General features: G+C 42.6%; 2 protein-coding genes across 2 annotated transcripts in view; one reads left to right on the forward strand and one right to left on the reverse strand.

The window, feature by feature from the left end:
- Nucleotides 1-1,494: 1,494 nt before the first annotated feature.
- On the forward strand, nucleotides 1,495-6,977 carry RFXAP (regulatory factor X associated protein; the record flags this gene model as incomplete). The annotated part of the gene is made up of 3 exons (XM_053934775.1): nucleotides 1,495-2,109; nucleotides 4,676-4,783; nucleotides 6,750-6,977. Coding segments are annotated over 3 exons (834 nt in total), but the record flags the coding sequence as incomplete, so codon positions are not given.
- A 10,198-nt stretch (nucleotides 6,978-17,175) lies between these two features.
- SMAD9 (SMAD family member 9) overlaps nucleotides 17,176-26,136 on the reverse strand; it is a 38,271-nt gene continuing 29,310 nt past the window's right edge. Inside the window, exons 6-7 of the mRNA XM_053936376.1 lie at nucleotides 24,665-24,921; nucleotides 17,176-20,227 (exon numbers count right to left, since the gene is read on the reverse strand). Coding sequence (XP_053792351.1) covers nucleotides 20,084-20,227; nucleotides 24,665-24,921 — 401 coding nt within the window. The 3' untranslated portion in view covers nucleotides 17,176-20,083. The remainder of the gene's footprint in view (nucleotides 20,228-24,664; nucleotides 24,922-26,136) is intronic.

The following is a 26,136-nucleotide window of genomic DNA, read 5'->3' on the forward strand; positions in this document are numbered from 1 at the left end:
CTGACTCCCAAACCAAAACTGGCATCAACTGAAGTTAGAAGACAACTCCCAGAGCAGGATCGACCTTGAATACGAATAACATTGGGACCATTCCAGATAGGGAACCTTAAATAGTGATCTTATCTGTGAAATAATACGGCTCAATTGGAACATACTGCATCAAGCTCAATGTGCATGCACAACCTGCTAGGTCATTCAGAGGACAACGAGGAAGACCTTTGGCCTTCCTCTAAGAAGACACCCGAAGAGACAAGAAGACCCCATAGCAACAATGGGAGAATGTGCTATGCAGTAGAGTGACGCAGATTTCAAGAATCAAAAATAGGAGGAACTATTGATGAATATGTATTAGCATGCAGCAGATAAGTTGTGTTTGGATCCTCTGTCTTTTGTACTGGTGGCAGGGTGAGAAGCCCTGATCGGTTTCGCTTATGCTTTATCTGAACCATTGCCAAATAACTCTTTGTAGTCACTTCATTATATTTGATTGTATTATTATTATTTTATACCCCAATTAAAAATTGCTGCTAAATTTCAATCTTGTGATTTATGAAATGGGACATATGGGACTCCATTCATAACACAGGTACAGCCTAGAGCCAGCACTTGTGAAGATCAGCGGCAGGAAAGCTTGAGTCTGAACAGCCATCACATGACCACAGCAGGACAAGAGGCTGACAAAGTGTTGAATCCCAGAAGATGACAGGATAATGTGTATGTCTCTAAAAATGATAGCTGGATAGCAATGGAGCCAACCAAGGACTGTTTGCACTAACAGAGAGGATTGCTGGTGTTAAGACTCAGTGAGAAAGAGCAAGATGTACGGAGGCCATGTGGAGGGAGGGCAGCACTTTTCCAGGACAAACAGCCTTGTTATAGTTTCTGGAGATGAGCTCAACACTGTATCACACAAGCCCAGGAATGAGGGCAAGATGTGGCATGGACTGTGGGAGGAGATCAAGACCATCGAGCTCCTTGAAGCTGAGCTATTTCCCAAAAGATCTGAAAGAACAGACTGTGCACGATAATTAATTTGCACAGAAAGCGAGAAACCTGTCCATGAAAAAGTACCCCCCTCCAAACCTGGGCAGCACCTCTTTTTTTCTCTTCTCCCTCCTTTCTTAATGTTCTTTTTTCTTTTCCTCTCTCTGACCCCTCACCCCCTCTAATTCATCTTTTCTCTCTTTCATTTCACCCTGCCCCTATATCCGACACCCACTGCCGTGCGCCTACACAGCAGGTCAGGGACTAACAAACTAATTCCCACGCCAAGCGTGCAGTACGCTAATAAAACTTTCTGATTGCTTGCAGACCCTCTGACTTCCATCGCTCCTTTCGATCACGAGCGTCTACCACCCGGGGCCCAACCACACCGGTGGCTCTGACACGGCCACAAGCGCTTCACGCCTGCCGTGCCGCGACGCCCGCGCCGCGAATTCCCCCACAGCACCCCAGGGCGCGGTGCCGCCATTTCCGGCGGGTGCGCCTGCGCGGTGCGCGCTGCGCCTGCGCGCGGGCGGCGCGGCGGGGCGCGGGAGCGGCGCGTTCAGGACCGGCCGGGCCGGGCCGGGCACCGCCGCCCTGCAGGGCAGCCCTGCCGCCACTCCCGCCTCCTCCGCCTCCTCGTCGCCGCCGCAGCAGCAGCAGCAGCTGACGCTGCTCGTCATGCAGCCGGGCGGCGGCGAGGAGGCGGCGGCCGGGGCGGCGGGGGTGGTGCTGCAGCCGAGCGCCGACCCGCAGCTGCCGCCCTCCGCTAGCGGCGGCCTCATGGTGTTCTACGAGCTGGGGGCCCCCGGCGAGATCGAGGTGGGGGAGGAGGAGGTCGAGGCGGCGGGCGGTGAGAGCACGGCCAGCGTGGAGGAGCTGGAGGAGGAGGAGGTGGCGGTGCCGGGGGCTGCGAGCGGCGAAGCGGCGGCGGGCGGCGAGTGCAAGAGCTGCACGTACGAGGGCTGCAGCGAGACCACCACGCAGGTGGTGAAGCAGCGCAAGCCCTGGATGTGCAAGCGGCACCGCAACAAGATCTACAAGGACAAGTACAAGCGCAAGAAGAGCGACCAGGCCCTGGGGGGCGGCGGGGCGGCGGCCGCGGGGGGCGGCCCGCGGGCCGAGGTGAGGCGGGGGGCGGCGGGGCCTCGGTCAGGCCACCCTCGGGTGCCGCGTGGTCCCTCGGGGTAGGGGCTTCTCTGGGAAGCCGGGGTCTGTCAGACGGCCGGAGGAAAAGGAAGAAGTTTAGGGCCGTCCTACAGCTCACTCTTCTTCCTGTTTGCTAGAGCAAACTCCGTTAGTTTTCCGTTCTGACGTAAGTTGTAGAAGCTTACAGCTATGCCAGATACCAAGACAAGCAATATCGCTAGAAGATGCTTCGCTTGCAGCGTGGCTTTTTTTCCCGTGGTAGGAAAGTATAGATCTAAGAGAGATGTCAGACAACTGGTGCTGAAGTGTGGGGTTTTAAAGTCACAAAGGCCGTTGGGTATCAAGTGTGTAAAAATCAGTTGTGTATCACTTCGGGATGCTTTTTGGTTATTACTTTTATATTAAATGGCAGGTAAATATTTCGACCACTGCTAGTTCATACTTAACTTGTATAAGCTAATGTGTATTGTTTAGATGGGGAAATACTATCAGTGGGAAAACTGATGGTAACGTTCAAATTTTTAAATGCTCTTTCTCCTACAGTTTGTGACTCAGCTAGGACCATACACTTCTGTGATGATCGCCTGTACAGAGTTAGTGTTTCAGATCTTATATGTAGATGAAACAGAAAAAGGGAAATAGTTTTAAGCTTGAAGGTGCTGAGTGGTTTGTGCTCAAAGGGGTAGGTGTAAAATAGTGATTGTCAGAAGAAAAAAAAAAATCTCACCTGGCACCCCTGCTAAAAGCAACCCTTTTATGTCATCACAGCTGTGTCTGGAGTCATGTTGCTGGGAACTGATCTAACTGCAAACTGACCACCCAAATATTTTCCTGTTTCTGTTTTTTTTTGTTCATGTAAATATAATAGTAACCATACTGGGTATCACAGGAAAAAAATCTTCTTTTGTAAGTCTGTAAAAGCTATGAGGCAGGTGCTTTAAAAAAGGGAATGCTGCTAGGGAATATTCTCTCATCTTTTTGCTTTCAGTTCAGAGGACTTGCTGAGGTTTTCCTGATGTATTCTGTAACTTTAAGTGATACATGTTCCATATAGTGTTTTGGATTTTTGTTGAACCCTCTGAGCCTCTGGTAGTTAAATTCTGGTAGTTTGTTCAGGTCTGCTACCTGGTGTGAATACTCACTTTGTTTTTGAATCTTTGGTGTCAACCGAATTTGGCAGGTAGTGTTTACATTAGTGTTAGTGTTTACATTAGTTCCTTGTGTTCCTAATACTTACTTGGAAGGCTTGCTTCCAAATTTTTTCCTTCTCACATTGAAAAGGCATAGCATGCTTGTTTCCAAGGAAAAAGTTACGCACTTTTATAATCCTTGCTGTTTTCTGAGCCTTGTCTAATTCTAGTAGCTATTTCTCCTTTCAGTGAGGTAAGAGAAGCTGTACACATTATTCAAGGGGAGAATGAATTCTAGATTTATATTCCAGCATGACTTTCCCTCCCTTCCTTCCTTAATAGTTCATCTTGCTCAATTCATGATGTCCACACAATTCATTCATGATTCATTCATGTCTCCACAAATACTTGTCCTAGTTTAGAAAAGGGGACAGTCTGGGAGAAGGGTAAAAATGCTGCATTTCATGTAGTGATGGATTAAAACTTTTTGATCTGTAGCATGAAATAGTGATTACTGCATGTTGGAAGAGGGTGGGTTTTCTTTTACCAGTATGTGCAAGTGCAGGTTGCTTTGAATGTAGGGAAATTAGGGCCTGAACTTGCAGAAGAAAGCAGGGTATTTATTGCTAAATCTACTTTTTTTGCAGTGGTGTTTATTGAGACCATTTTCAGTAGAAGTTCCTAGTAGAAGTTTCATTTTCGCTTCTGTGGACAGGATAGAAGTGAAAGATACTGAGATAGTTTTTTGTTGCTCCTGCTTTTTAACCCTTTCAGGTAGATGGAAGTGTCAGTATGTTTTCAATGTAATACACATAGGATTCAACATTGAAATTTTACAAAACTTTCATACTTTCCTTAGAGCAGATTATAGAGCCACGTTGTACTAGTATGTCTCATTCAGATGACTGGTGATTGTACAGGCAACAGAATTAACTTGGGAAAAAAAAAAAACAAAAACCTGTGGCTTTGGCAAGTTTAGTATAGTGTTCTGAAGTATGTTTTGGTTTTGGTACTACAAGGATTATTGTCACTCCTGCCCAATTACAAATGGTAAATAACATTCATTTTCACAAGCTGGTGGCTGACCTGTTGTGAATTACTTCATTTTTAAGAAGTCTAGTCAAATAAATTAAAGCCATTAACTAGCCCTAGTAACCTGTTCAGTTTTGCAGTATAGAAGACTAAGTCAGCTACATTGCTTCACTCTTGCTGGTGAAATAGTGAAAGGAGGTGGAAAGAAGAGGCCAGGTCTTGAATAGACAGATTTCAATTCCTGTGCTCTTACTTTCCTCTGCAGATTAAAGAGGCAAATGTTCTTTACTGTTGGGATTTTCAGTGTATGCCTCTATCAGAGTTCATAGTGTGACCTCCTTTTTTTTTTTTTTTTTTTTTTTTTTTCCTGTCATGTGCAGGATAGTGTTGAAGGTTCAGTGTCTGTCACAAAGCAGAGAACAGGATCCATTGGAGATCGCCCAGCAAGACCTACTCTTTTAGAGCAAGTACTGAATAAAAAGAGACTGGTAAGTCTTTTATTTGAGAGGTTTTGATTTCAAATAAATAAAGGCAATGTAACAGTGTTTACCTGTCACCATAGTGAAAAAAGAAAATCAGTTTAATAAGCATGCACTGCAAGTGCATATTTTCAATTTTGAAACATGCTTTAGAGATGTGTGCTTTGGTGTGTCTGTGAAGAATACTAAGATGACTGAATTTAATGATCTGAAGTTTTGGTAGTAACAGATGTGATGGTTTCTTTAGGCTAAATAATACTTAAATTATAGCTGAGATGGTTTTAGCTTGTTAAACCAAAGCCTTAGGTAGAACAATGAATGGACTTTAGGTCTAATGTAAGCTTTACTATGGTGTGTTTTAGAAGTTGTAGATGTATCATATCAAAGTTTATGTGTGTTGATAAAGCAAACTCTAAGCAAACAGTGTGATTTATAATATTTGCAGACTGCATGAATAGTATGTCTCATAAGTTTTTTAAACACTGGTTTCTCCTTTAACAAGTTAAGCCCAGTGCAGGGAAATCATTCAGTACCCCTACAGTTTGTTCAGCTTCTTCACTTCAACTTTCTTTGTTGCATGTTTTTGCAGTCCCTATTCTTCAGAAGCTCTTGGGACTGTAAAAGCTATTGTGACTGTCTTCTCTCTGTTACCTGTGCAATTAAGGCAATTTAACAATCCTCATTATAGTGCTGTAGTGCTAGTTCAGAAATTTGGAAAGCCTTAAAAGAAACATCATGTCAGTCTTAGGTATACAACTACCTAGATGTATTTCTTGATAATTCTTTCTCCATGATAGCACTTTCCTAGTGATTGTGTCTAAAACTCAGAGGAGTATTCATAGCTTTTCAGTTTTTTATGAGAAAAACAAGTAATGAACTATGGAGTAGTTTTCATATTATCTCTTGTTCTTCATACCCCACTTACTGGCTTTCTGCCCCCTTTCCTGGCTGTTTCTATTGATGTGGCTCTTAATTAAATTTGAAAGGTATCTTCTGAATGAAACATTATTTTTTATAGAAGTACAGTAACCAGAAGCTCTTTCAATAGATGTTCAGAGCTTTTACACTAATTATGTTAAGGCTCTTTAAGAACTCAGAATTCCTTTCAGTATTCCTGAAATTCAGATTCTCCTTGATCTGCTTCTTGCTTCTCTCTTTCTCCTCTGACTTGCAGTTGCAATACCTCTTTGGTTTTATCACTGAAGTGACCATAGATAATGAGAAAGCATCTAAGGAATTCATTCAGCTGAAAAAAAAAAAAAAAAAAAGAAAAAACCTCAGCCTTTTCCTGCATTAATTTTTGGAAGGTTAAATTCCTAACCTGGTTTGCCATTTTACCTTACAATCACTTGTGCTGCCACCATTCAGGCATGAGAGTGAACAACCAGAGCTGGATTATAGACAGTAACTATTTAGGACAGGAGCCAGATGCAAATACTTTTAGGTACTTTTGTCTTTTGTTTGAATGCAGAGGAGTTTTTTAACTCATTCCATGTGGATGGACTGCTGTTTTGAAATATTGGGAAATTCTGGGCAGTCAGTGAAAACCATCTTGAGTTGGAAGGGACCCACAAGGATCATTGAGTCCAACTCCCTGCTCCTCACAGGACTGCCTAAAACTAAAATATGTGCTACGGGCATAGTCCTGATGCTTGAACTCTGACATGCACATGAGCTTCGCTGCAGGATTACAATATTTTATTCATTTATTAAACTGCTTTTGAGCTATCTGCAGTGGGAAATGTAGAAATTAGCTCAGTTGAAACACAGCTGTAGAACTGAAGCACAACTGAAAGATGTTTTGGTTCTAGTATGTCAATGGATTGCTCCTATTTGCTATAGTTACAGGGTTTTTTTTATATTAAGCAACAGCAGTGGGTAATGTGCACATTAATGTAATGGAAAAATATTACGATAGTAGCTATTTAACATATGTGAGTTTTGTAAAGTCAAGTTCACTTTCTTTCTCTTTCAGTCCCTCCTCAGAAGCCCAGAAGTAGTACGGTTTCTACAGAAACAACAGCAACTCTTAAGTCAACAAGCTTTGGCACAAAGGCAGCAACAGTTTCAAGGAGCACCTGGGTAATGAGGAAAGATCAATGATCTGTGGATGAGTCTGGTGCTGAAGGAGGGACAGGATCTGTATTTTGTATAAATACAAAGAATCTCAATGTTTTAACAAAAATGGAAGTTGTTGTTGTTACGTATTTGTTTCTTGTTTGCACTTTTGAGATTTTTTGCTGCTTGGGTGTTTGCAGACTTGTGAGCAAATCATAGAATGGCCTGGGTTGTGTTATGGAAACTTCCCAGTCTGACCATTCATAGGACTCTCTTGACAGTCATTCTCCCAGTGCCAGAGACATCAACTTCTGGGACCAAAGCTCCTTTGCTGTGGGTAACTCCAGTGATCTGACAGGTGCCCCACTTGACTCCCTGCACACCTGGCTTGCAGTCAGACCAGGTTTCCTTACTGGTTTGACGCCAGGTCTCAGACACCTTGTTCCATAAAGCAATTTATTAACAGTGTAATAACACAGAAACAGCCTGGGCTGGTGCCTCTGAGGAGGGATCTCAGACAAAGGAACTCCTGGGCTTTTATACCATCACAGTCTAAGGCAAGCCTTGCTTTTCCTCCTGAGTCTTCCCTTCTGAGTCTTCCATTCTTGCTATGTCCCTGTGTCCATTCACCTGGCTAGCCACTCACCTTCATGCCTTTTGTTATGCTAAGAGTTGGCAGTTCACTGCCTCCTTTCTTAGCTCCCACTCAGAGCTCAATTTGCATCTCAGTCTGCATCTCTAACTGCAGCTTACAAATCAGCTACCTGCACCAGATGTATTCCTCAGCAGATGGAAGGGACCTTGAAAGATCATGAAGTTCCAATTCCCCTGCTGTGAACAGGGACACCTTTCATAAGACCAGGTTACTCAGAGCTCTGTCCACCCTGGAACGCTTCCCAGGGAGGGGATATACATACACAACTGTTCTGAGCAACCTGTTCCAGTGCCTGACTACCCTCACAGTAAAGAATTTCTTCTCAGTATCTAATATAAATGTACTCTCAGTGTGAACCCATTCCCCCTTATCCTCTCCCTACATGCCCTTGTAAAAAGTCCCTTTCCCATCTTTCCTGTAGGCTCCATTCAGGTAATTGAAGGCTGCAATTAGGTCACCATGAAGCCACCTCTTTTCCAGGCTGAACAATTCCAATTCTCTCAGCCTTTCCTCATAGGAGAGGTCTTCCATCCCTCTAATCAACTTGTGACCTGTCTCTGCATTTGCTGTAACAGGTGGATGTCCTTCCTATGTTGTGGGTTCCAGAGCTGGATGCAGTCTACCAGATGGGGTTTTCACCAGAGCAGAGGGGCTGTGATGGGTTGTCTTTGGCTGGACATAAAGATTTATAAATTTTCATTACCTGCTATCCCCTGTCCTTTCACACGTAGGTGTTATTTTCCCATCTCAAGAGCATCCTCCACCCATTCAGATGTCCAAAATCGGGCCATGACTTGGGTTAGATTCCATCAAGATGGGTGCTCAGGACTGGAGAAGCAGCACACTTAATTATTGGACACCAGTGTTGGCCCTGTGCCTCCCACTCTCCTTATTCATCATTCGTTATTCATGCTTCATCAGTTCATGTCATTTTTGCTGCTTTACTTTTGCAACATAAAATTTACACCACAAATTATTTTCCCAACAAGGTTAAATCTCCTTGGAGCACACACTGGGTCTCCCCATCATTCTGCATTACCCACCAAGTACACCCAGGTATTTGAGCAAAGACAATCTCATAAACAGGTTTGCCGTTTCCTATAGGGAGAGAAATCAACCCTGATTTTCCCAGCCACTTCCCATGTATAGCATGGGGACCTTATCTCCTCTCCCAGTGTGTAGGGGTTTTGTTTGGGCAGGACCAGGGAGGTTTGCAGATCTGGTGTTAACCAGTCACGTGGCTTCTGTTAAATTTACATCCCATTCCTTCCATGCCCCATTACCTAACACTCTTAACACAGTCTTCAGCAGTCCATTATACCTCTCAGTCCTTCCAGAGGCTTGTGGGTGATAAGGGATGTGATGTCCACTCAATACCATGTTTCTTTGCCCAGGAGTTTATGAGGTTGTTTTGAAAAGTAGTCCCATTGTCTGATTTGATTCTCTGGGGTATCATGTTGCTACAAAATGTGTCTCTCAAGACCTGAGATTGTGTCTTGAGCAGTGGCAATGGTTTACAGGGTTTGTTGCCAGCCAGCCAGTTGTTACCTCTACCGGGGTGAGTATGTACCATGTATTTGGCATGTTCATGGCAGTGGTCCAGTTTGCCAGGCCTCACCATACTGGGAACCCAGTTGCTGCCCTCTATTCCAGGGAAAGTTTACTTCAGTGGCTTGGTTGATTGCAGCACATGCTTTTCATTCGTGAATGGTCTGTGCAATGGCCTCCATGGTCAGGTCCATCCCTCAGTGATGAGCCCATCTGTCTGTTGCAGCTGTTTCATGGCCCCATCAGGTTATAAATAGCTCACCCTCCACTCCAGTCCAAGTGTACCTAAGATAATTCAGTTTTGGCAGCCTTATCTACCGTCAGCGGTGTGGTTTTTGGGATGTGAACATCTCCCTGATGTACCTTTCCAGTCATGTTTTTGACCTGTACACTGATGTCCTGTCCCACTGCAGGTGCAGTCCAGCCCAGATGAGTTTATCCCTGTGTTGCCAATTGGTCTTCCATTTTTGCAGCCACCTCCATAGGGCATTAGCTACCATCCAGGAGTCAGGATAGATACAGGTCACTTTTCTTGTTCAGCAGTCTCTAGGGCTAGTTCAGGTGGCTTTCACCTCTGCAAACTGGCTTGACTCACCTTCTCCTTTAGCAGCCTCAATGACTTGTCCACCTCTGATGGTTTCCTGCCACACAGCAGGATCCATCACTAAATAGGGCATAGCCTCTTTCATCTTCTGGTAACTTGTTATGTGGGGGTGCTTCTTGTACACAAGTCTTCTTCTCTGGCAATGCTCCAAAATCTTTGCCTTCTAGCCAGTCCATGATTTTTTCCAGAATTCCCAATTGAGCTCATGTAATCAGTGCTACCCTCTTACTCCATGTAGCACTGGTTACATGATCTGTTACGGTGATGTTTCCCTTGAAATCTGGGGAAGTATTTTCCAGTTATTTGTAAACCTTCATTTTAATATTTAATTTGTTAATAAAAATTTGTTTATGGTAGCAGTGTTTAGCTGTACACCCTTTTCTACCAAAATTATAATAAATTAACATTTTTCTATATAAACATTTACAGGTAAGTCAGTCTTTGATGACAATCATTGATGGAAGTCAGTTACTTTCTGTGGACATTGTGAAACAAAGTTCTGAAGTTGAACCAGTCCAGTGGCATTACCTAACAGCAATTGCTCAGGGATATGAGAAATTTTATGTCCTGTAGAATCTTGCACTAAAGGCAAAGAAAATATGCCATCAAGAAGTCAATCCAGCAGTTCAGAAAACTGCAAGTAGGTGATACGTTTATTACCTGCAGGTTGAGTAGGTTTGAAATGCATGCATAGCATATAAAAGAATTTGCATTTAAAAGTTCCTAAAGTGATAAATGGCAAAAAGCTTTAAAAAGTATCAGGTGAAAAGTATGAAACTGAGAGCATGGAGTTATTTGAAATTACTAACTTCTTATATGTGAAATATAGCTTAATTACAGATTAGAATACCACTAACTTTTAAGTGACTAAATTAAATTAAATTTTAAAGCTTTTAACTCATAATAGTAAATACTTCAAAATTAATATTTTTCTTCTCAAAAAGGTATAGTTAAAATTCTTTTATTAAGACAACAGATCTCTAATCAGCTGCAGTGCTAGACTTTGCAGGTTTTCAGCCAGTGAAAATGTACTTGCAATTGACTGGGTTAAGAATCCAAACAATATATTATGTGTTAAATACCATGTTTTATTTATAAAAATAGTTTTGTTTTAAGCCACATTTCTGAATAGAGGTTATCCAAATGGGTTAGGTGCTTATTATCATGTATTACTTTTATATTGCAGCAGTTTGATCCACTAAATAATGTCTCTTCAGCAGTATTTGTTAGTTTTATGGATTTTTACAAGCTCTACTTTTTGTATGTACACAACTTGTTCTGTAGGGATTTATTGTATTTAGCATTGTGCAAATTGTTCTTTTAAAAAGAACTTGAAAAACTTTGTATAAACAGTTCTGGACCAATACATGAGTAAAATCTTTGGTTTTTCTTTAAAAACAAGTCTGGTTTTTTTTTTTTTTGTTTTGTTAAATTTGTATGAGTTTTTCTTCCTGTGCTAAAACAGCCAGTTCTGACTAGATGGCCTTTTTTGTTTCAAGGTCTTGTTATAGAAAGTTATTTTAGATTTAAGCAAAATCAAGTTACTTTTCAGTGTATAAGGAATATATGTGAAAAAGTAATTGGCAAAAATTGTAGAATAATGTATTTGATTTTGCTTTAAATGGTCAACTTTTAAAAGGTGAACAGCTCATTTGGGTGGACAGATCTGATTAAACTTTTTTAAAACCCAAACCCTCAGGGCAGAAAATTGGCACAGGGAGTGTTAAGACAGTGCTGAACAAGTTGTCTATGTCAAAACAAATGGCAGTTGCTGAAGCTGTGCATAGAGATGTTCAGTAGAGTGCAGTTCACCTATCCTGTATTTTTGTAGTCTCTGATAGCAGCACTGTCAGGCTGGGTCAGACACAAGGAGATGTGCTGGTAGCAGTGCTCTCCTGTTTGGGCAGAAGATTGGATGGGATTCCCAAGCCAGCACTGTCTGTGTAGCTCTGAGACCCATTAAGTTGTCTACTCCCTTCTGTTATTGCAGAACAAAATCTGAATTTTAGGAAGATGGAAACATGACACTTCTGTAAGAGTACATTCTTACTATGTATCTCTTTGTCCTTGAGCAGTTCAAGAACTGCGCAGCTGCAAGTCTGTCTTTCCACTAATGTCAGTCTGGTCCAGAGGGAAGGCTTCTGTCACAGGGCAGCATCACTGTTCATTGACTGCCTGTCAGATCAGAGTGTCCCCATCAAAAGAAAGCTCAACCGTCCTCTTGAATCATCAGATCTATCACAGAATAGCAAGAGATTAATATACTATAGATGGAGATTTTATGCTGAATTAATTTTCAATACATTTTCTTGTGTCAAGCATCCCATTACTCACTTAGTGCAATTACTGATTCCTCTTGCCTAAGACTGATTTGTATGAATAAAGGCTTTCTAAATGCTTCAGTTCCCAAAGTCACTTGTGGTCATACTGGGACCTACAGCCAATCTCTTTAAAAGAGAAGAATGGGAGACAACAAGGGAAGAAGCTCTTAAAACAGAAATATCTTTATTAGCTGTAAAACACAAGACGTGAATAATCCCTTTTACAATAGAATAATTCTGGCCAAAGAAAGTGGAGTGTGTTAAAAAGTGTATTGTTCAGACTAAATGTGTTGTCTTCAGAATGCCTCAAATCAAATGCAGCAGGAGGAATGCTTGTGAAAGTGTCCCCTTGGTTAGCAGTCATTCCATCTTTCTTGGTACAACACGGCATAGAATAGAGTACTCTGGGGCTGGTTGGAAGACTCCGAGCTTCCTGGATCCCTTGCACTCCTGAAGCTATGTCTGTGATTTTTCATTCTCCAGAGGCAAGAGCCCAAGTATTGTTCTTTATACAGCAACCTACGCTGGTTTACAGAATGTCACAAACCGTGAGTAATACTTGTGGATAGTGCAGATGTTTTGCTTTGCTTCTGATGAAAAACAGAGGGCAGAATTATTCATAGACATAAGCGACTCTTGTTAATCTATGGATGACTCACAGTGCTTTTCTTACCAGACTGGTAGGTCATAGTTGACACAACCCCATAGTTAACACTCCTTGCTCAAATCCACCATTTTAGCCCCTTGCATAGAGCTTTGCAACTTCATGGCTTCATTGATCCACAAAAAAAGGTCTGTTTCTTCACTTTCTTGTCTCACTTCTCAACCCCATTTATATCACAGATGTGATATGAAATGAAGGTTTAAATTGCTAACACTGGCTTATATGCAGAAAGCGGGCTGTGGTACATTTAACTTGTACTTTAAAAGTATTATAAATAATTAAAAACTCCAATTGCTTAGTAAGTGAAAAAAAATTATCTGAATGCACGTTATCTCTGCTCATCATTATGTTTGTTCCCTTGCTCTTGTTTGCAAAGCTTCTCATGGGTATAACTGTGAATTAATAAGACAACACACACTTTAGCATCAAATAAACCACTTTGAAATATGATGTGCTCGCTTGCTCACTACTATGATAGTGCAAGGGGTCAGATTTTACCAAGTTTTCTCTAGCTTTTCTTTGCTGATGAGGTCTGTATTTAAAATTATTAACTGGTTGGTCTATTTCACCCTATGCTATTCATATGCAATATTATTTGAATACTAACACAGAATATAAAATAGCAGCATCCAAGGATAATAAAAACACTATGAAGATCTAAAATGTGTTCACAATTAGCTGCAAATGTTCACATTGACTGTAATGGAAGAGTAGTTGATTCTGGAGGACATAGTGGTAATGTCTACCTTGCGTGAGAGACATGGCCTGCAAATTAGATTTGTTATCTATACAGGCACCAAGTTTGCAAGCATGGCCCAGGTGCAAATGGAGGTGTCCTCTTGCTAGGATTCTCATGTGCCTCACCTCCCTGGCAGAGAAATGTGGCATCAGTATGCCACATGCATGTCCCCAACATGCAGAAGTGTGTCTGTCCTAGAGACACAAAATGATTTCTCTCAACTGAACAAAGACTAAATGCCAACTCAGGCTTCCTGTATCTTGCAGAAAGGTGCATGGAGCTGCCATGAGGAACAAGCCCTGTTTCAGTTTCTGCAATGAAGCCTCCAGGTTGAGAGCTTTTTAATTCACAGATCTAAAGTCTCACAGGATCTCTCTCCTCGCTGCAAGATGGGACTAACTCTTTAAGCTCTTTTTTCATGGTAACCTCTTAGTTGCTTTTAGGGAAGCACACTTGTCCATCCTTATGTTCTGTTAAAAATCTGATTTCATAGTCAGGAGTTCTCATGAAAGTTCCTGCTGTTTTCCTTTGGGCACTGCAGTTTCCCACCTGATCTTGAAATGAGCTGGTTTGTCACAATTCCCAGGTTCGATGCTCTCTCTATATATAGTCCACATCTTTCAGTTGTGCAGTTTCTGTTCAGACTGCATCTTTGAGGAGCATGTACTGGATGTGTTTATAGTGTCCTTGAACAGTGCCCCAAAGCTGAGCTCCTCATTAGTTTTGTGGTGAGGCAGAGGGTAATCTTCCAAGTGTGGTTCCCAAATGCAACCAGAGCCCACTCTCTGGAGCACATGGGACACTATTTGCCCCATTATATCAAATGGCTTAATCAGGAAGCTGGCACACTCTCCCAGGCCGGGTGTATAGGAAAAACCCAAGCAAGGATTGCAGTACTTCAAGCAGCTCCTACAACAGGCCTTGAGTGGCTGCCTGAGCGTGTACTGCCTTGATACCTCCAGTGATGACCACTGGGCTTATCTGCTTGTATGCTTCCTCCTCAGTCTCTTTATCATCTCAGTGCATTTCTGGCTACTGGAACACCGATGAACTGTAAATCCTCTATAAAAATTTTCTCAGCCCCTTCAGTAGGGTCTCCACTCAAAAGGGCTTGGGTTCAGATGTTCAAGTAACAGCCTGTTCTCCAGGTTTCTCCAGAGCAAGGAAGTCTTGTTGCTGGATTGGTGGGCTGCTGAGACATCCTTGTCATCAAATAGTTTGGGTTGGAACAACAATTGGGTTAGAACAACAATTTATCCTCTGTGCCCTCCTAATGCTGCATACTTTAAAGATGATTAAGTCCCAACCTCTTGCCATGGGCAGGGATACCCTCCTGTAGAGCGGGTTACTCAAAGCCCCATCCAACCTGGCCTTGAACAATTCTGGGATGGGGCATCCACAACTTCTCTGGGACAGCTTTTTCTGTGCCAGTGTCTTCCCACCCTTACAATACAGAACTTCTGCCTAATATCTTAACTAAAACTATCCTCTTTCAGTAAAGCCATTACCCACTTGTCCTATAACTACATAGCCTTCTTGTCATATGAATCTACATTTTAGGCAGCACTTCTCAACTTTGAAAAATGGTATTTAATTACCCTACCTTATGACTCATTGGTCTTTTTTTGTTGTGTTTGATTTTGCTTGTACTAAGTTAGGTTATGGGGAGCCAGGGGAAGAGGTGAATAGTACAGAGGATGTAATGTTTCTTTCCTTTGCTGAGCACCATGTAGTGCTAAAGTATTCCTAAAAGTTATAGTTGTACCAGATCAGCCTTGATCCAAGAACATTAGTCTTATACTTGATTGTGGCAAGCACATTTCTCTCTCTCTCAGGATTTTTTATTGAGGTGCACAGAGAGAAATGAAAGAGAAAACAATTTCTATTTCTGCTCCATGTTTTTCTCTTGTGGAATGTGTTTGGAGAATTGTTTACCTGGAGTGAGCTCTTGGTTGGATCATGGTGGATTGTTTGGGCCTGAGAGCCAATCGGATCCACCTGTGTCTGGGCTCTGGCGAACAGGGTCACGAGTTGTGAGTTAGTTAGATATGATAGTTAGAGAAAGTAGCATGTAGTATTTAGTATCCTCTTTTATATAGCATATTAATGTATTATAACATAATTATAATAAAGCAATCATTTAGCCTTCTGAAATGGAGTTAGACATCATCATTCTTCCCATTGGGTTCGCCGACGTCAACAACACTTGATACCCCTTTAAAGTTCCTAAATTGATCAGGCTTTTTTATTAATTGTTTTCATGCAGTCAAGAAGCAAAGTCTCTGCCTGAGCTGCCCCTGTAAATCCAGCTGTTTGTGCAACTCCTTAGTCACTGGTGAGATTCATTTGTAGAGCTGATAGACAAAGGTGGGTGTTGTAAGTCAGGAAGAACAAGGGCAGATTAGATAAGGTTGCAATCACAAATGCCTTGTTTTCTGCATTTTAAGAGGGGTGTGGTGAAAATGATGTTTACAGCAAGAGATGTTTGGAGTGCTGATTTTATGCTGAAAGAACACTAATATGAAATAGCTAAGGAGAAACATGTTTCATCCTGAAAGTGCTAACAGAGAGCTCCTTCCTGTGGCAACCAGTTATCACTGAATCTCCACAGAGACCCAGAGGATAAGGTATATTGGAAGGAATCTTACCATGGCATCAAGTCTGACACCCTGTTCCAGACATGGAATGCTTGGAGAAGGCTGCTCAGGGCAGTGAAAGTCTTGACACAGTACCTGCTGAAGACATGGAAGGGATTTCCTCAACTCCAGCTGATGCTACTTTGGGCCACAGTTGCCCTTTATGCTTCTGATCATTACCCTTCAGACTGAGCTCAGGGAAGCATTCTGATGAGGAGTAAACGTGTTGGTGGAATAGCCGCTGATGGGGAGGGCAAGCATGTGCTGCACCTTGCAATGCTACAGCCACTGCTGGGCCGTACCTGGGCAGCTTTCCCTAGGAAAGGGGATGGGACTGAGCCACCCAAGCAGCAGTGCCAGGCAGTCAGGGTGGGAGATTTGCTCCTGTCACCTCTGGATGCAAACAGCACATTGATACTGGTGCTGCTGAAGAACTAGCAGCAATAAAGTCATCTTCTCTTGACTATTTGATAGGAAAACAAGTGGTCTACATACCATGCTGAATGTGCTTTGTGCCTCTGCCTCATTAGGCTCCCACAGCTGCCTGCTGATGCATGGTGCTCCTCCACAGAAACTTTTAAGAGGCTATGAACTGTTGATGACTCAAAAAAAAAAAAATTTTGAAAATCTGCCTTCAACTAAGTAGTCTTGCTGTAAGTGGTTTTAAATCTCTCAGGAAGACTGTCTCCAAAGCCTAAGCATTAATGAGTAGAACATTTATAAAGACCTTACCTTAAACTGACTACAGGTTTAAAGGTTCATTAAGATCTTTAAGCAGAAACTGTCTCCTTCCAAAGTGGGGAAGACATTAGAGATACAAAGTTATATTGCTGTAAATTGTAAGAAACCTGAATTTTAACTGATTTCAATTCACATATATTAGAGAAGCCTGTGAAAGAAACTTTGTTCAAAAAGAAAGGGAAATAAATGGTTTATTAGCCTTACTTTTTATCTCTGCATCTGAGCAGGGATCATCTTATTTACTTTTTGTTTCATCCACTGTTACTGCTCCTCCCATGTACTGTGGGCTTTGGGGAGGAGCTGTCAACTTCTGCATGTTTGCACAGCACAGTGGGCTAAGCCCCCAGAAACCACCAAAATAGAAAACAACTGACACAGTGGTATCAGCCTTTCCAAAGGCTAAAAACAGATGGCTGTTGCCAGAATCGCCCAGAATCGAGTGTTTTGATCCAGTTTTCAACAAATAGTTAAATTTGCTGAAATTAATCTCATCCTAATACAGGTGTTTTAAATGGGTCAGAAGAATCAGGCTTCAGAAATGCCTCTTTTCTTACTATTAAGGCAGTATTAAAGTGACTGCCTTAAATGAGATGCATGTATGGACTACATGGAAGCCAAATCCTATTTGTAAAACGATTACTATAAAGGCAGACATAAAGGAAAGGAAAAACTGCTCTGAATTTACCATCTTCCATTTAAACCAAACAAACACTTGCTGAGTAAGCATCATAACTAGGCTGAGAAAGTCACCACACCTTGATTAGGGTTCCTCTCATCTATTTTTGGATACATCCAGTGTAGCAGTCTGTATTTGAGCTAATGACTCTCAGTTCCCCTTATACTCAGTGGGAAAACACAAGCATGCTCAGAGTGCAGTGTATTTCACCTGCTTGAAATACTTTGTGATTAAACAAATAATTCCCCAGAAGAAGCTGCTTCTCTTCACTGGCCATCCAATTTTTCTCTGCAGCATTGACAGAAAACTGAGTTCAGGAGCTGCCCAAGAGCAGATGCACCTCAGAACATTTCCCTTTGCTTTCTGTGAGGAAGATGGCAATATTGGGAATGTCTAAAAGGAACTCCTAGGCTTCTCTCTATATTAAAAGGGAAGGAGGCTTCAGCCAAAAAGGCAAGGAAGAATCTAGGATAAGGGACAGAGCTAGATCCTGGACAGTAGAGGTGATTTCCTCTGTCCTTAGCTGCTAAAAAAAAGAGGAATGAGCAAAATCAAAAGGTGCTCATCCTAGAGCACAGGTGCAACTGGAGAAGAGGGGCAATAAATATAGTAAAAAACGTTACTAGTATCTGATCACTTATGACTGAGCTGAGGAAAATGCATTTTTCCAAACTGATGTCTCTAAAGTCTGCTAAACAGTAAATGGCACACATGGAATTTCTTTATATTATTATTATTATTATTATTATTGGATTTCATTGCTACAAGAGACTGTAAAGTTTTTCCTATCTCACAGTGACACTGCTGATGTCAAATGGTGACAGAATAGAGTTCTCCACACTTACAGATTTCCTATACAACTTGCTATTACTGCTCAAACTTAACAACAATTTATCCTCTGTGCCCTCCTAATGCTGCAGGCAGCTGAAGATGCATTCAAATGAAGTAACACTGTTAGTTTACTCACTGTCTTTCCAGTGAATGTTATTTCCTTTTGCATGTGTGATACAGCTGAAGATTTCAGGTGTCCTCTTCTAATTATGCAACAAAATGTGTAGCACCAGGTATTGTGTGAGAAGAAAATAAATATTCTGAAAAACATTTTTTTCCCACTAATATTTCTACTTGTTTTATGGAGGAATGATGTTGGAGATGTTAGATGTTATCACTTTTTCTGACCCTTAAATAAAAACAATTTTCAGTGGACTGTTATGCCTGGAAAGAAATAATACTCGACTCTTCCAGCAAAAGGAGAGACTATCAAATTGTAGTAAGAGTCTGAGTCTGAGTAAGAGTTCCTGTCTTCTCAGGAAAGGTTTCCAAGTGGACAGCATTTTGCGAGGATGGGATTGGGGTATGGGCAATTGATTTCCCTGCTTACAGAAGGAACACAGACGAGGTTCTGCACATAGATTCACTCTTTACTTGTTCATGGCTTAAATTGCCTCACCATCCTCTGCAGGCAAGGCAAAAGCTCAGCAAATGAAGAAGCCTGTACCTAAGATGAGAAACCATCCATGGGAATGTATGGAGTGACTGGCAGGGGAGCCCTCTCAGTCAGACCCGAGCAATGCCATCAGATCCTGAGGACTGGCCCAGTGCAGGGGATGGACACGGCTGACTCCCATTACATCCTTTGAGTGTGGGACTTTCTGTTCCCAAGATGAATGATAAAGTAATTATTTGCTTCTTCAATGCACATGTAATTTCCCTTTTCTGCATCACAGTTCAAATCCCTTTGAGGTGTAACCTTGATATCAGAACATCAGTCTAAATACAGACAGTCTTAACTTTAAAACAAACTGTATCAATACTGTAGAATGGATAGGATTTAGTTTACATGCCGGACACATATGCAAGTATGTATGTACTTTGCAAAAAAGCACTGGAAGTTAATTAGTTTTTTTAACTCATGGGCATATATTTAATTTTTTTTTCTTAGGAGCTTGTTGCTTTTCAGTGCAGCAGTACCGTACCCTACTATGTTAGCAGTATCAGACTACTCAGATTGTCCAGAATGCTCTGAGATAAGGTTCCTGTGCTGAATATGCTCCCTCCTCTTGCCAAATCCCAGGAGAGACAGTGTGCATCAGCTCTTCTGAGGATTTGTTGTCCCATCGTGCTTTGCAGTAGGGAGACAGACTGGAATGGCAGTTTAGTCCTTCAATTCACTAGATAAAAGTCATCTCTATGCATAAGTCCTGTGCACCACCTCAGGTCCTCTTCTGGACTTGAAATCAGGATGTAAGATGACTATAAATGGCACAGAGATATGACTTTGGTGGCCTGCAGAGGGGTGAATTTCACCTACTAGGAACAGCTACAGCCAGGTTTCTGAATCCACATGAAAGTGCTGGGAATTTGCACCATTTACTGGCTTGGCTGGGAAATGAAGATGCTCACAGGAAATGTTTGACACTTTTGCAGGAGTTTGGCTTATTTTGTACTAGAGAACAGATATGCTATACCTGAATTTCTAAACTTACTGTACTGGCATCAGAGTAACTAGAAACCACAAAATGAAAAAAAAAATTAAAAAAGAGAGGAGACTATGTATAGATATATTTACATCTACATACATCTACATATAGAAGCTTCTGTTCATGGGAATTCTATAAGCCACTGCCTGCAATAGCATCCATCCTAAGGGAATTCTAGAGATGATTCTTAAGAGACTGAGGAGATGGGGTTGTGAGGTGAGCCCATCTGTGTCAGCACCTTATCCAGCCATTGCAATGGTCCATGCAGGTGGATCTCAATCCAGCAGGGCGTGCTTGTAACATCTTGGCGATGATACTCTGCTCCCCAGCCCTATAAAAGGACCAAAAAGTGAGATGGTGTTTAAAAAAAAACCACCCAAAACATTAAATCATAACTCCAGTGCTGATAGTCTAACACAACTACAGATAGTCCACCACCCAAGTTCCCAAGATTTAATGTTTTATCCTAGAGATAATTTTCTCTAGAAACTTTGCTCCCTTTTAAGGTCATTGTTATCATAATTACCAGGGACTCAATGCTATTAAATTGAAAATCTCAGTCACACTTCCAGGTGCAGAGAACAACTGGCATGGAAAGGCCTGTTTCCAAGCTGCAAACAGCCTGTGGGGAATGGTCCCTGTTTGCACCCCAGGGACTTGCCCAGGAAAGTCTGGCAGACTGCTGTCTGGCACTGACAAAAAGCAGGCCAGCCTCTTTCATTAACAAGAACTAGGAATGGTCCTGGGCACTGCTTAATGTATTGGTAGAGATTCATCCTGTTACTCTAAGACCTTAGAATTTCTAAGTATTTGTCTAAACATCTGGAAACTTCCAGCAGTTCCTATGTACCATACTTAGCCTATGTATAAATATTTTCCACAGGTTTTCTATCCTTGAACATGTCCTCTTAGCGAACAAGTCCCTAGCTGTCTGTTGTGGGAAGTCCTGCAGTAATTCCTCCAGCTCTCTTGGGGAAGATAAGGGATATGAAGCATCTGAGAGAAGGTGGGGATGGGGTGCTGGCAGGGGGAAGAGAAAACCTGAAGTACCCATGCTTCAAGGAGCACGTTTAAGTTAGGAAAAGACTTTTCTCCCAGAGGGTGGCTGGGCACTGGAACAGGCATCCTAGAGAAGTGGTCACAGCACCCAGCCTGACAGAGTTCAAGAAGCGTTCAGATAATGCTCGTGGGTGTGATTCTTGGGGATAATGCTGTGCAGGGCCAGGAGCTGGACTTAATGATCCTGATGAATCCTTTCCAACTCAGTGTATTCTATGATTCAAGCAGGCACAGTGTCTAAGCAGTGCTAAGCAGGCAGCCTGACCTCACAGCAACACAAGGCATGTGAGTCACAGCCCAGAGTCTTGCAGCTCACCAGATGTCTCACTGGCAGAACTGAACTCAGATTTCCATAGGGCAATGTGCAAAACATGGTCCCACTACAGGATGAGGATACTCTTTTGTGGGATGCTGATCAGACACTGAGTCATACCTGTCATTATGACAGGCAGGCAGGTTGGTATTCTTGTCATGAAAAAAGGACATGGAAGTATATTAAGATTGATGGCTGCCAAAGTCATCAAAATTTGAGAGTGCTGAGCAGCTCAGACAACTGTGGCTGCCAGCGCAGCCACTTCTTTAGATGATAGCTGGAAAACTAGGATCAACACTAAAACAAGACGTCACCATAAGTGATCTGTATAAAATCCATGCTAATTAATGAAGAAAAGGGGAAAGAAAGCAGAAGAGTAAGATATGGATCCACCAAAGCCCAAAGAGTACTTCCAAACAGACAGCATTTTTCTGAACTGCAGAGCATTTATCAGACTAGAAAGAGCCTGCATTCACAGAACCTCAGACTGATGTTCTGTAAATGTTTGCATAAAATGCCAGCACGGTCAGACTTCTGAGACGGTAAAGTCACAAGTAGTCAACTGCAGTGAAGATACACAGCCAGGAGAGCAAGTGTCAGAGGAGCTGGCACACCTGGCTGACAGGCAGTACAGAAAATCCAGAGGAACTGCAATTACAGGATTCAAACACAATGTGCCAGATTTTGGGGAGCCTTGCAAGTGGCTGGCCATCTCCCTCTGCTGGCAACTCCCAAACATTCCCAGCGATACTGTCTCTGGCTGGAGCACCCCCAGGAGAAATGCCAGGAGGGCAAGGACCCCGGTGCTCGCTGTATATCACTCTTGGGTTGCAGGTAACCTCCTTCACCCCAGGACTAAGAACAGCCCAGAGCTGGAGTTTTCTTAACGAGGGAATGAAATGAGTACAACTTTCAAAGCTGCACTGGTGTTTTCCATAGATGGTGGGAAGGGGATACCGGTACCCCCATGGGTCCTGCTGCTCCTGCCACTTCCCACCTCCAGTGGGCAACAGCTCTGTCCATCCTAGGCTCCATGTCCCAGAGTGCTGAGCTTTCAAGTCTGCTGGGTGTTCCCCTTAGCCCCAGGACCCAGGGAGATGTGGGAGGGATCGAGCTGGGTTCAGACCTCGGTTTGGAGAAACTCTCCATCCCTTCCCTTTGTGCTTCGGCTGCCTCAGCTGTGGAGAGGTGGCAAGAGCCATCCTGCTTTGGTTATCAGCAGTGCTCAGTGGATGGAAGCTGCTCTCACTGACGATACACCCACATTTGAGCTCCTCTCAGCTGTTCTGTGGGCACACAAAGGGTATCAGAGGGGACAAGACCTTCACCTCCCCCTGTTCCATGCCCTGCATCCAGAAGATGGCATAGTCCTGCCAAGTTTCTCATGTCTTGGTCCCTGCCTATCCCTGCCTCCCAGCTGGTAGCTCAAGCGTTGGTGGGGTCAGAGGCAGGGTCTCCAGCCCTTTGGGCTGTAGGTGACCAGCAGTATCTGGACATGAGTCAGCGGAGAAGCCACAGCACTGCCCTGCACACGAGGGCTCTCTTGGCCTATGGCTCTGACAGACAACAGGTCCCTCTGGGCACTGCATCCCCAACACCCAGGGCCACTCCTGACCCCAGACTGAACACAGGAGGGCTCACTCCTTGGGAGGAAAATATTTTGGGAAGACTGAATACAGGAAAATGTATTTGCAGGCCAGGAAGAAAGAGCCTAGATGAGATTTGCATAGCAATTTTCCAGACATCATGGGAAAGAGTTCAAAATAACTCCTTGCACTGGTCTTCTGGTGCCTGAGGCACAATAATAGCTGCTATTATTTCAACAAAGCAAGGTGATAATATGGCAGCAGCATTATATAGTGCATCAACATCACCATTTCTGCTGCCATGCTGGGCATGGAGGCAGATAACACATCAAAGAGCCTTCCCCTGAATCACTGAGATAATGAAAATATTGTGCAACTGGCTACACTGCCTTTACAAACAACGTGCCCATTCATGTCTTCCATTAAAGAAAATGCTGTTTGTTGGGTTTCTTGCTTTCTTTTTTTTTTGCCCTAATGCTTGTATGTGAATAAGATATCAGTTCACTCCTAAGAACAAAGCAACAGCATGGTCATGGGCATGGAGATTTTGGCTTGGACTTTTGGGAGAGATTACAGGGCACTCTTAATGCTGTTGAAGACTTAAGATGGGTCCCCAAGGATGGCTAGAAAAAGTTAGACCAGAAAGATATGTAGGACTCTACTCATCAGCTCTGTAGAACTTAAAGGAACTGGACTCGAGCCTCAAGCACTTTTTGGTATCTTAGATGAGAATTCAATCATCTCAATTCAGTCATTTGTATAAAAACAAATCTACATGACAAAGGAACATATTCAAGCCATTTCTTTGGTACCTAGCAGGACCACTAGCTTCTAATGGTGGAACTGCTCTAGTTTGCAGGCTGAACATTGCTGCCAGCTCTCCCCAGCAGCACTATAGCAAGTTGGTCTAGCATCATCTGGAAACTATCTCGAAACACTTGCCATTCTTTGGGGGTTAGATGCTACAACAGGCCTGTAAATAAATCCTAAGTGCTAAAAGGAGTTGAGAGATCTTCTGGTGAGAAGGCCATTCAGAAGATTTGAGGAATTCCCACAAAGACTGATAGATTTACCACAGAGCAGTCAGACTGTGAAATTCAAATATGAAGGACATCAGAACAGTAATGGATTTGGTAACCTCCTGTCTCTTCCAAATAACAGGGGGAAGATCAAATGTTCTTTTGGGTTTTCTGTTCTGCTTGCAAGAAGCCCTTCTGGTTGTGTGGCTGGCCAGAGTGAATGCTATCAGAAAGTAAGAAAATATTTGTCAGGAACCGGGCAGATGGCAAACAACAATTCTCTGCAAGCTCAGTGAGGGATGACAAAGGACTCAGGGTTTCTTGACTGAGACAATATATAACAGTCTATGGTACTGGTGAGACTGTAAATTAGGACATTCTTTTTAGATCAATGGCCCTATCAAGCTCTATTGCAAACCAGTAACAATAGGAGAGATCACAACTGCCTAAGATGTGTGTTACAATATTTATATGCTGTTAAGCCCTGAGTTGAGCTTTTTTGACAATCAGTGGGGCAACACGATCATGTATTCTCTGCCTCTTTTCCACAGAGAGTCTGTGGAGCACCTAAATTTTGTAATCTAAGAGATTTTCAGGTTGACCACAAAAGCTATTGATTTTGAGCACCTATATGTTTAAGGCAATACTGGAAAACAAGCAGTATGAATTGCTATTCGAAAGTTGGGTATCTATATCCTCTATATCCTTGGAACAGATGGGATCTAGTTTTGCACCAAAGGATGCAAGAGAAAGCTAAAGCAAGGATGTAAGAGAAAGCAAAGAATCCTTACTTTAACAAAGCTCATTCGAATTGTACACATCTTGGTCAGCTCATACACCACTTCAAAACCATGATTGACTGACTGGGCAAGAAGCTGGGCAAAGAGCTGGTTGTTGAAGATCTTGAGGCTGCAGCCACTGGGGATCTTGCAGACTGTGGCTGGGTGGAAACCATGCTGGTAGTTACAGTTGCGGCTTTGCACAAAAATACTGCTGTCACTGACACATTCGGCATAAACCTCCCCACCGACATAGTAAAGATGAACACCTTGAAAAAAAAAAAAACAAACCTATTATTTCTCCATCGTTCACAACACACTTTATGCCAATAATTAATTATTTTACTGGTTTGGGCATACAAGCCCAGGATCCTTCCAGGATCTTTGTTTCTCAGTGCAGATTTTTTGCTTTTACCTAACGGCGTAGTATTTTATGACAAAATACACATGCATAAACATCAAACACATGTCAACAATATCCTAAACATCAGTCAAAACTATCCAAGACCTGAAAAATCACTATTGCATTACACAGCTAAATGTATTTTCGCTGTTAAGCAAATGCACACTGGCCAAGACACACTTCACTGCACACTGTTGTTTTACTACAGGATCCTACTGTCATACATTAAAACCACAGCATAGTGTGTACTTAAAATACTTTTCTGTATTTTGCTTTATCTGCCACATAGAACCATGTATTTGCATTTACATGATATGACTTCCTCATCAGATCCTGTTCCAAGTGACCTTTAGCAAGAAAATGACTGATTTTCTTCTGAACTTTTCAGTGCCCAAGTGACTTACCAATACTAACTCAAATTTTGACTGTGACTTGGGGAAATTAAGGTGGAAGCACTTCTATCCCTTCAAAGACTCTGATCCACCAAGGATATCTGCTTGCATGAAAACATACCTGAATTGGTGGGAGAATTTATCTTAGCCTAATTCAGCAACCTTGAATTTGGGGATCATCTGTAAGATGATAACTGTGTAGATGCTTCTCTAGCTGACAGACAGAGAGAGGCACTGTGATTCACTCCATCTGCTACACAGTGCAGGCTCAGAGCCAGCTTAAAGCTGTGGAAGTCTGTGCAGGTGCCGAAAAGGCTCTCTCATTCCCTGCCCCTGCTGACACACCTGCTTTCATGCTGGCAGCAACAGCTGAGGATCAGGCTGCTGTCCAGGTTGAGGAACTGAACCAGCTAATAAAAACAAACAATCCAAAATTTATTTTCAGTGAGATTTTGTGAGGTCTTCATCAATACAAGTGTGGCAATGTGGACCCTGACTGCTTGAAAAGTGAGCATGAAGCCACAACCTGAAGGGGGACAAGTCATCCTGTGAAAATGCCCAGTCACCCTTCCCATGGCTAGATTAGGGGAAATGAACCCTTCCCATGGCCAAGAGAGGTAGAAGAATTCAGTACTTTGTTCTTGTAAAAGCCACCACTAAATAAAAATAAAATCCTCCTCTCTAATACT

The sequence above is a fragment of the Vidua chalybeata genome, chromosome 2, assembly GCF_026979565.1.
Source record: "Vidua chalybeata isolate OUT-0048 chromosome 2, bVidCha1 merged haplotype, whole genome shotgun sequence".
NCBI lineage: Eukaryota > Metazoa > Chordata > Aves > Passeriformes > Viduidae > Vidua > Vidua chalybeata.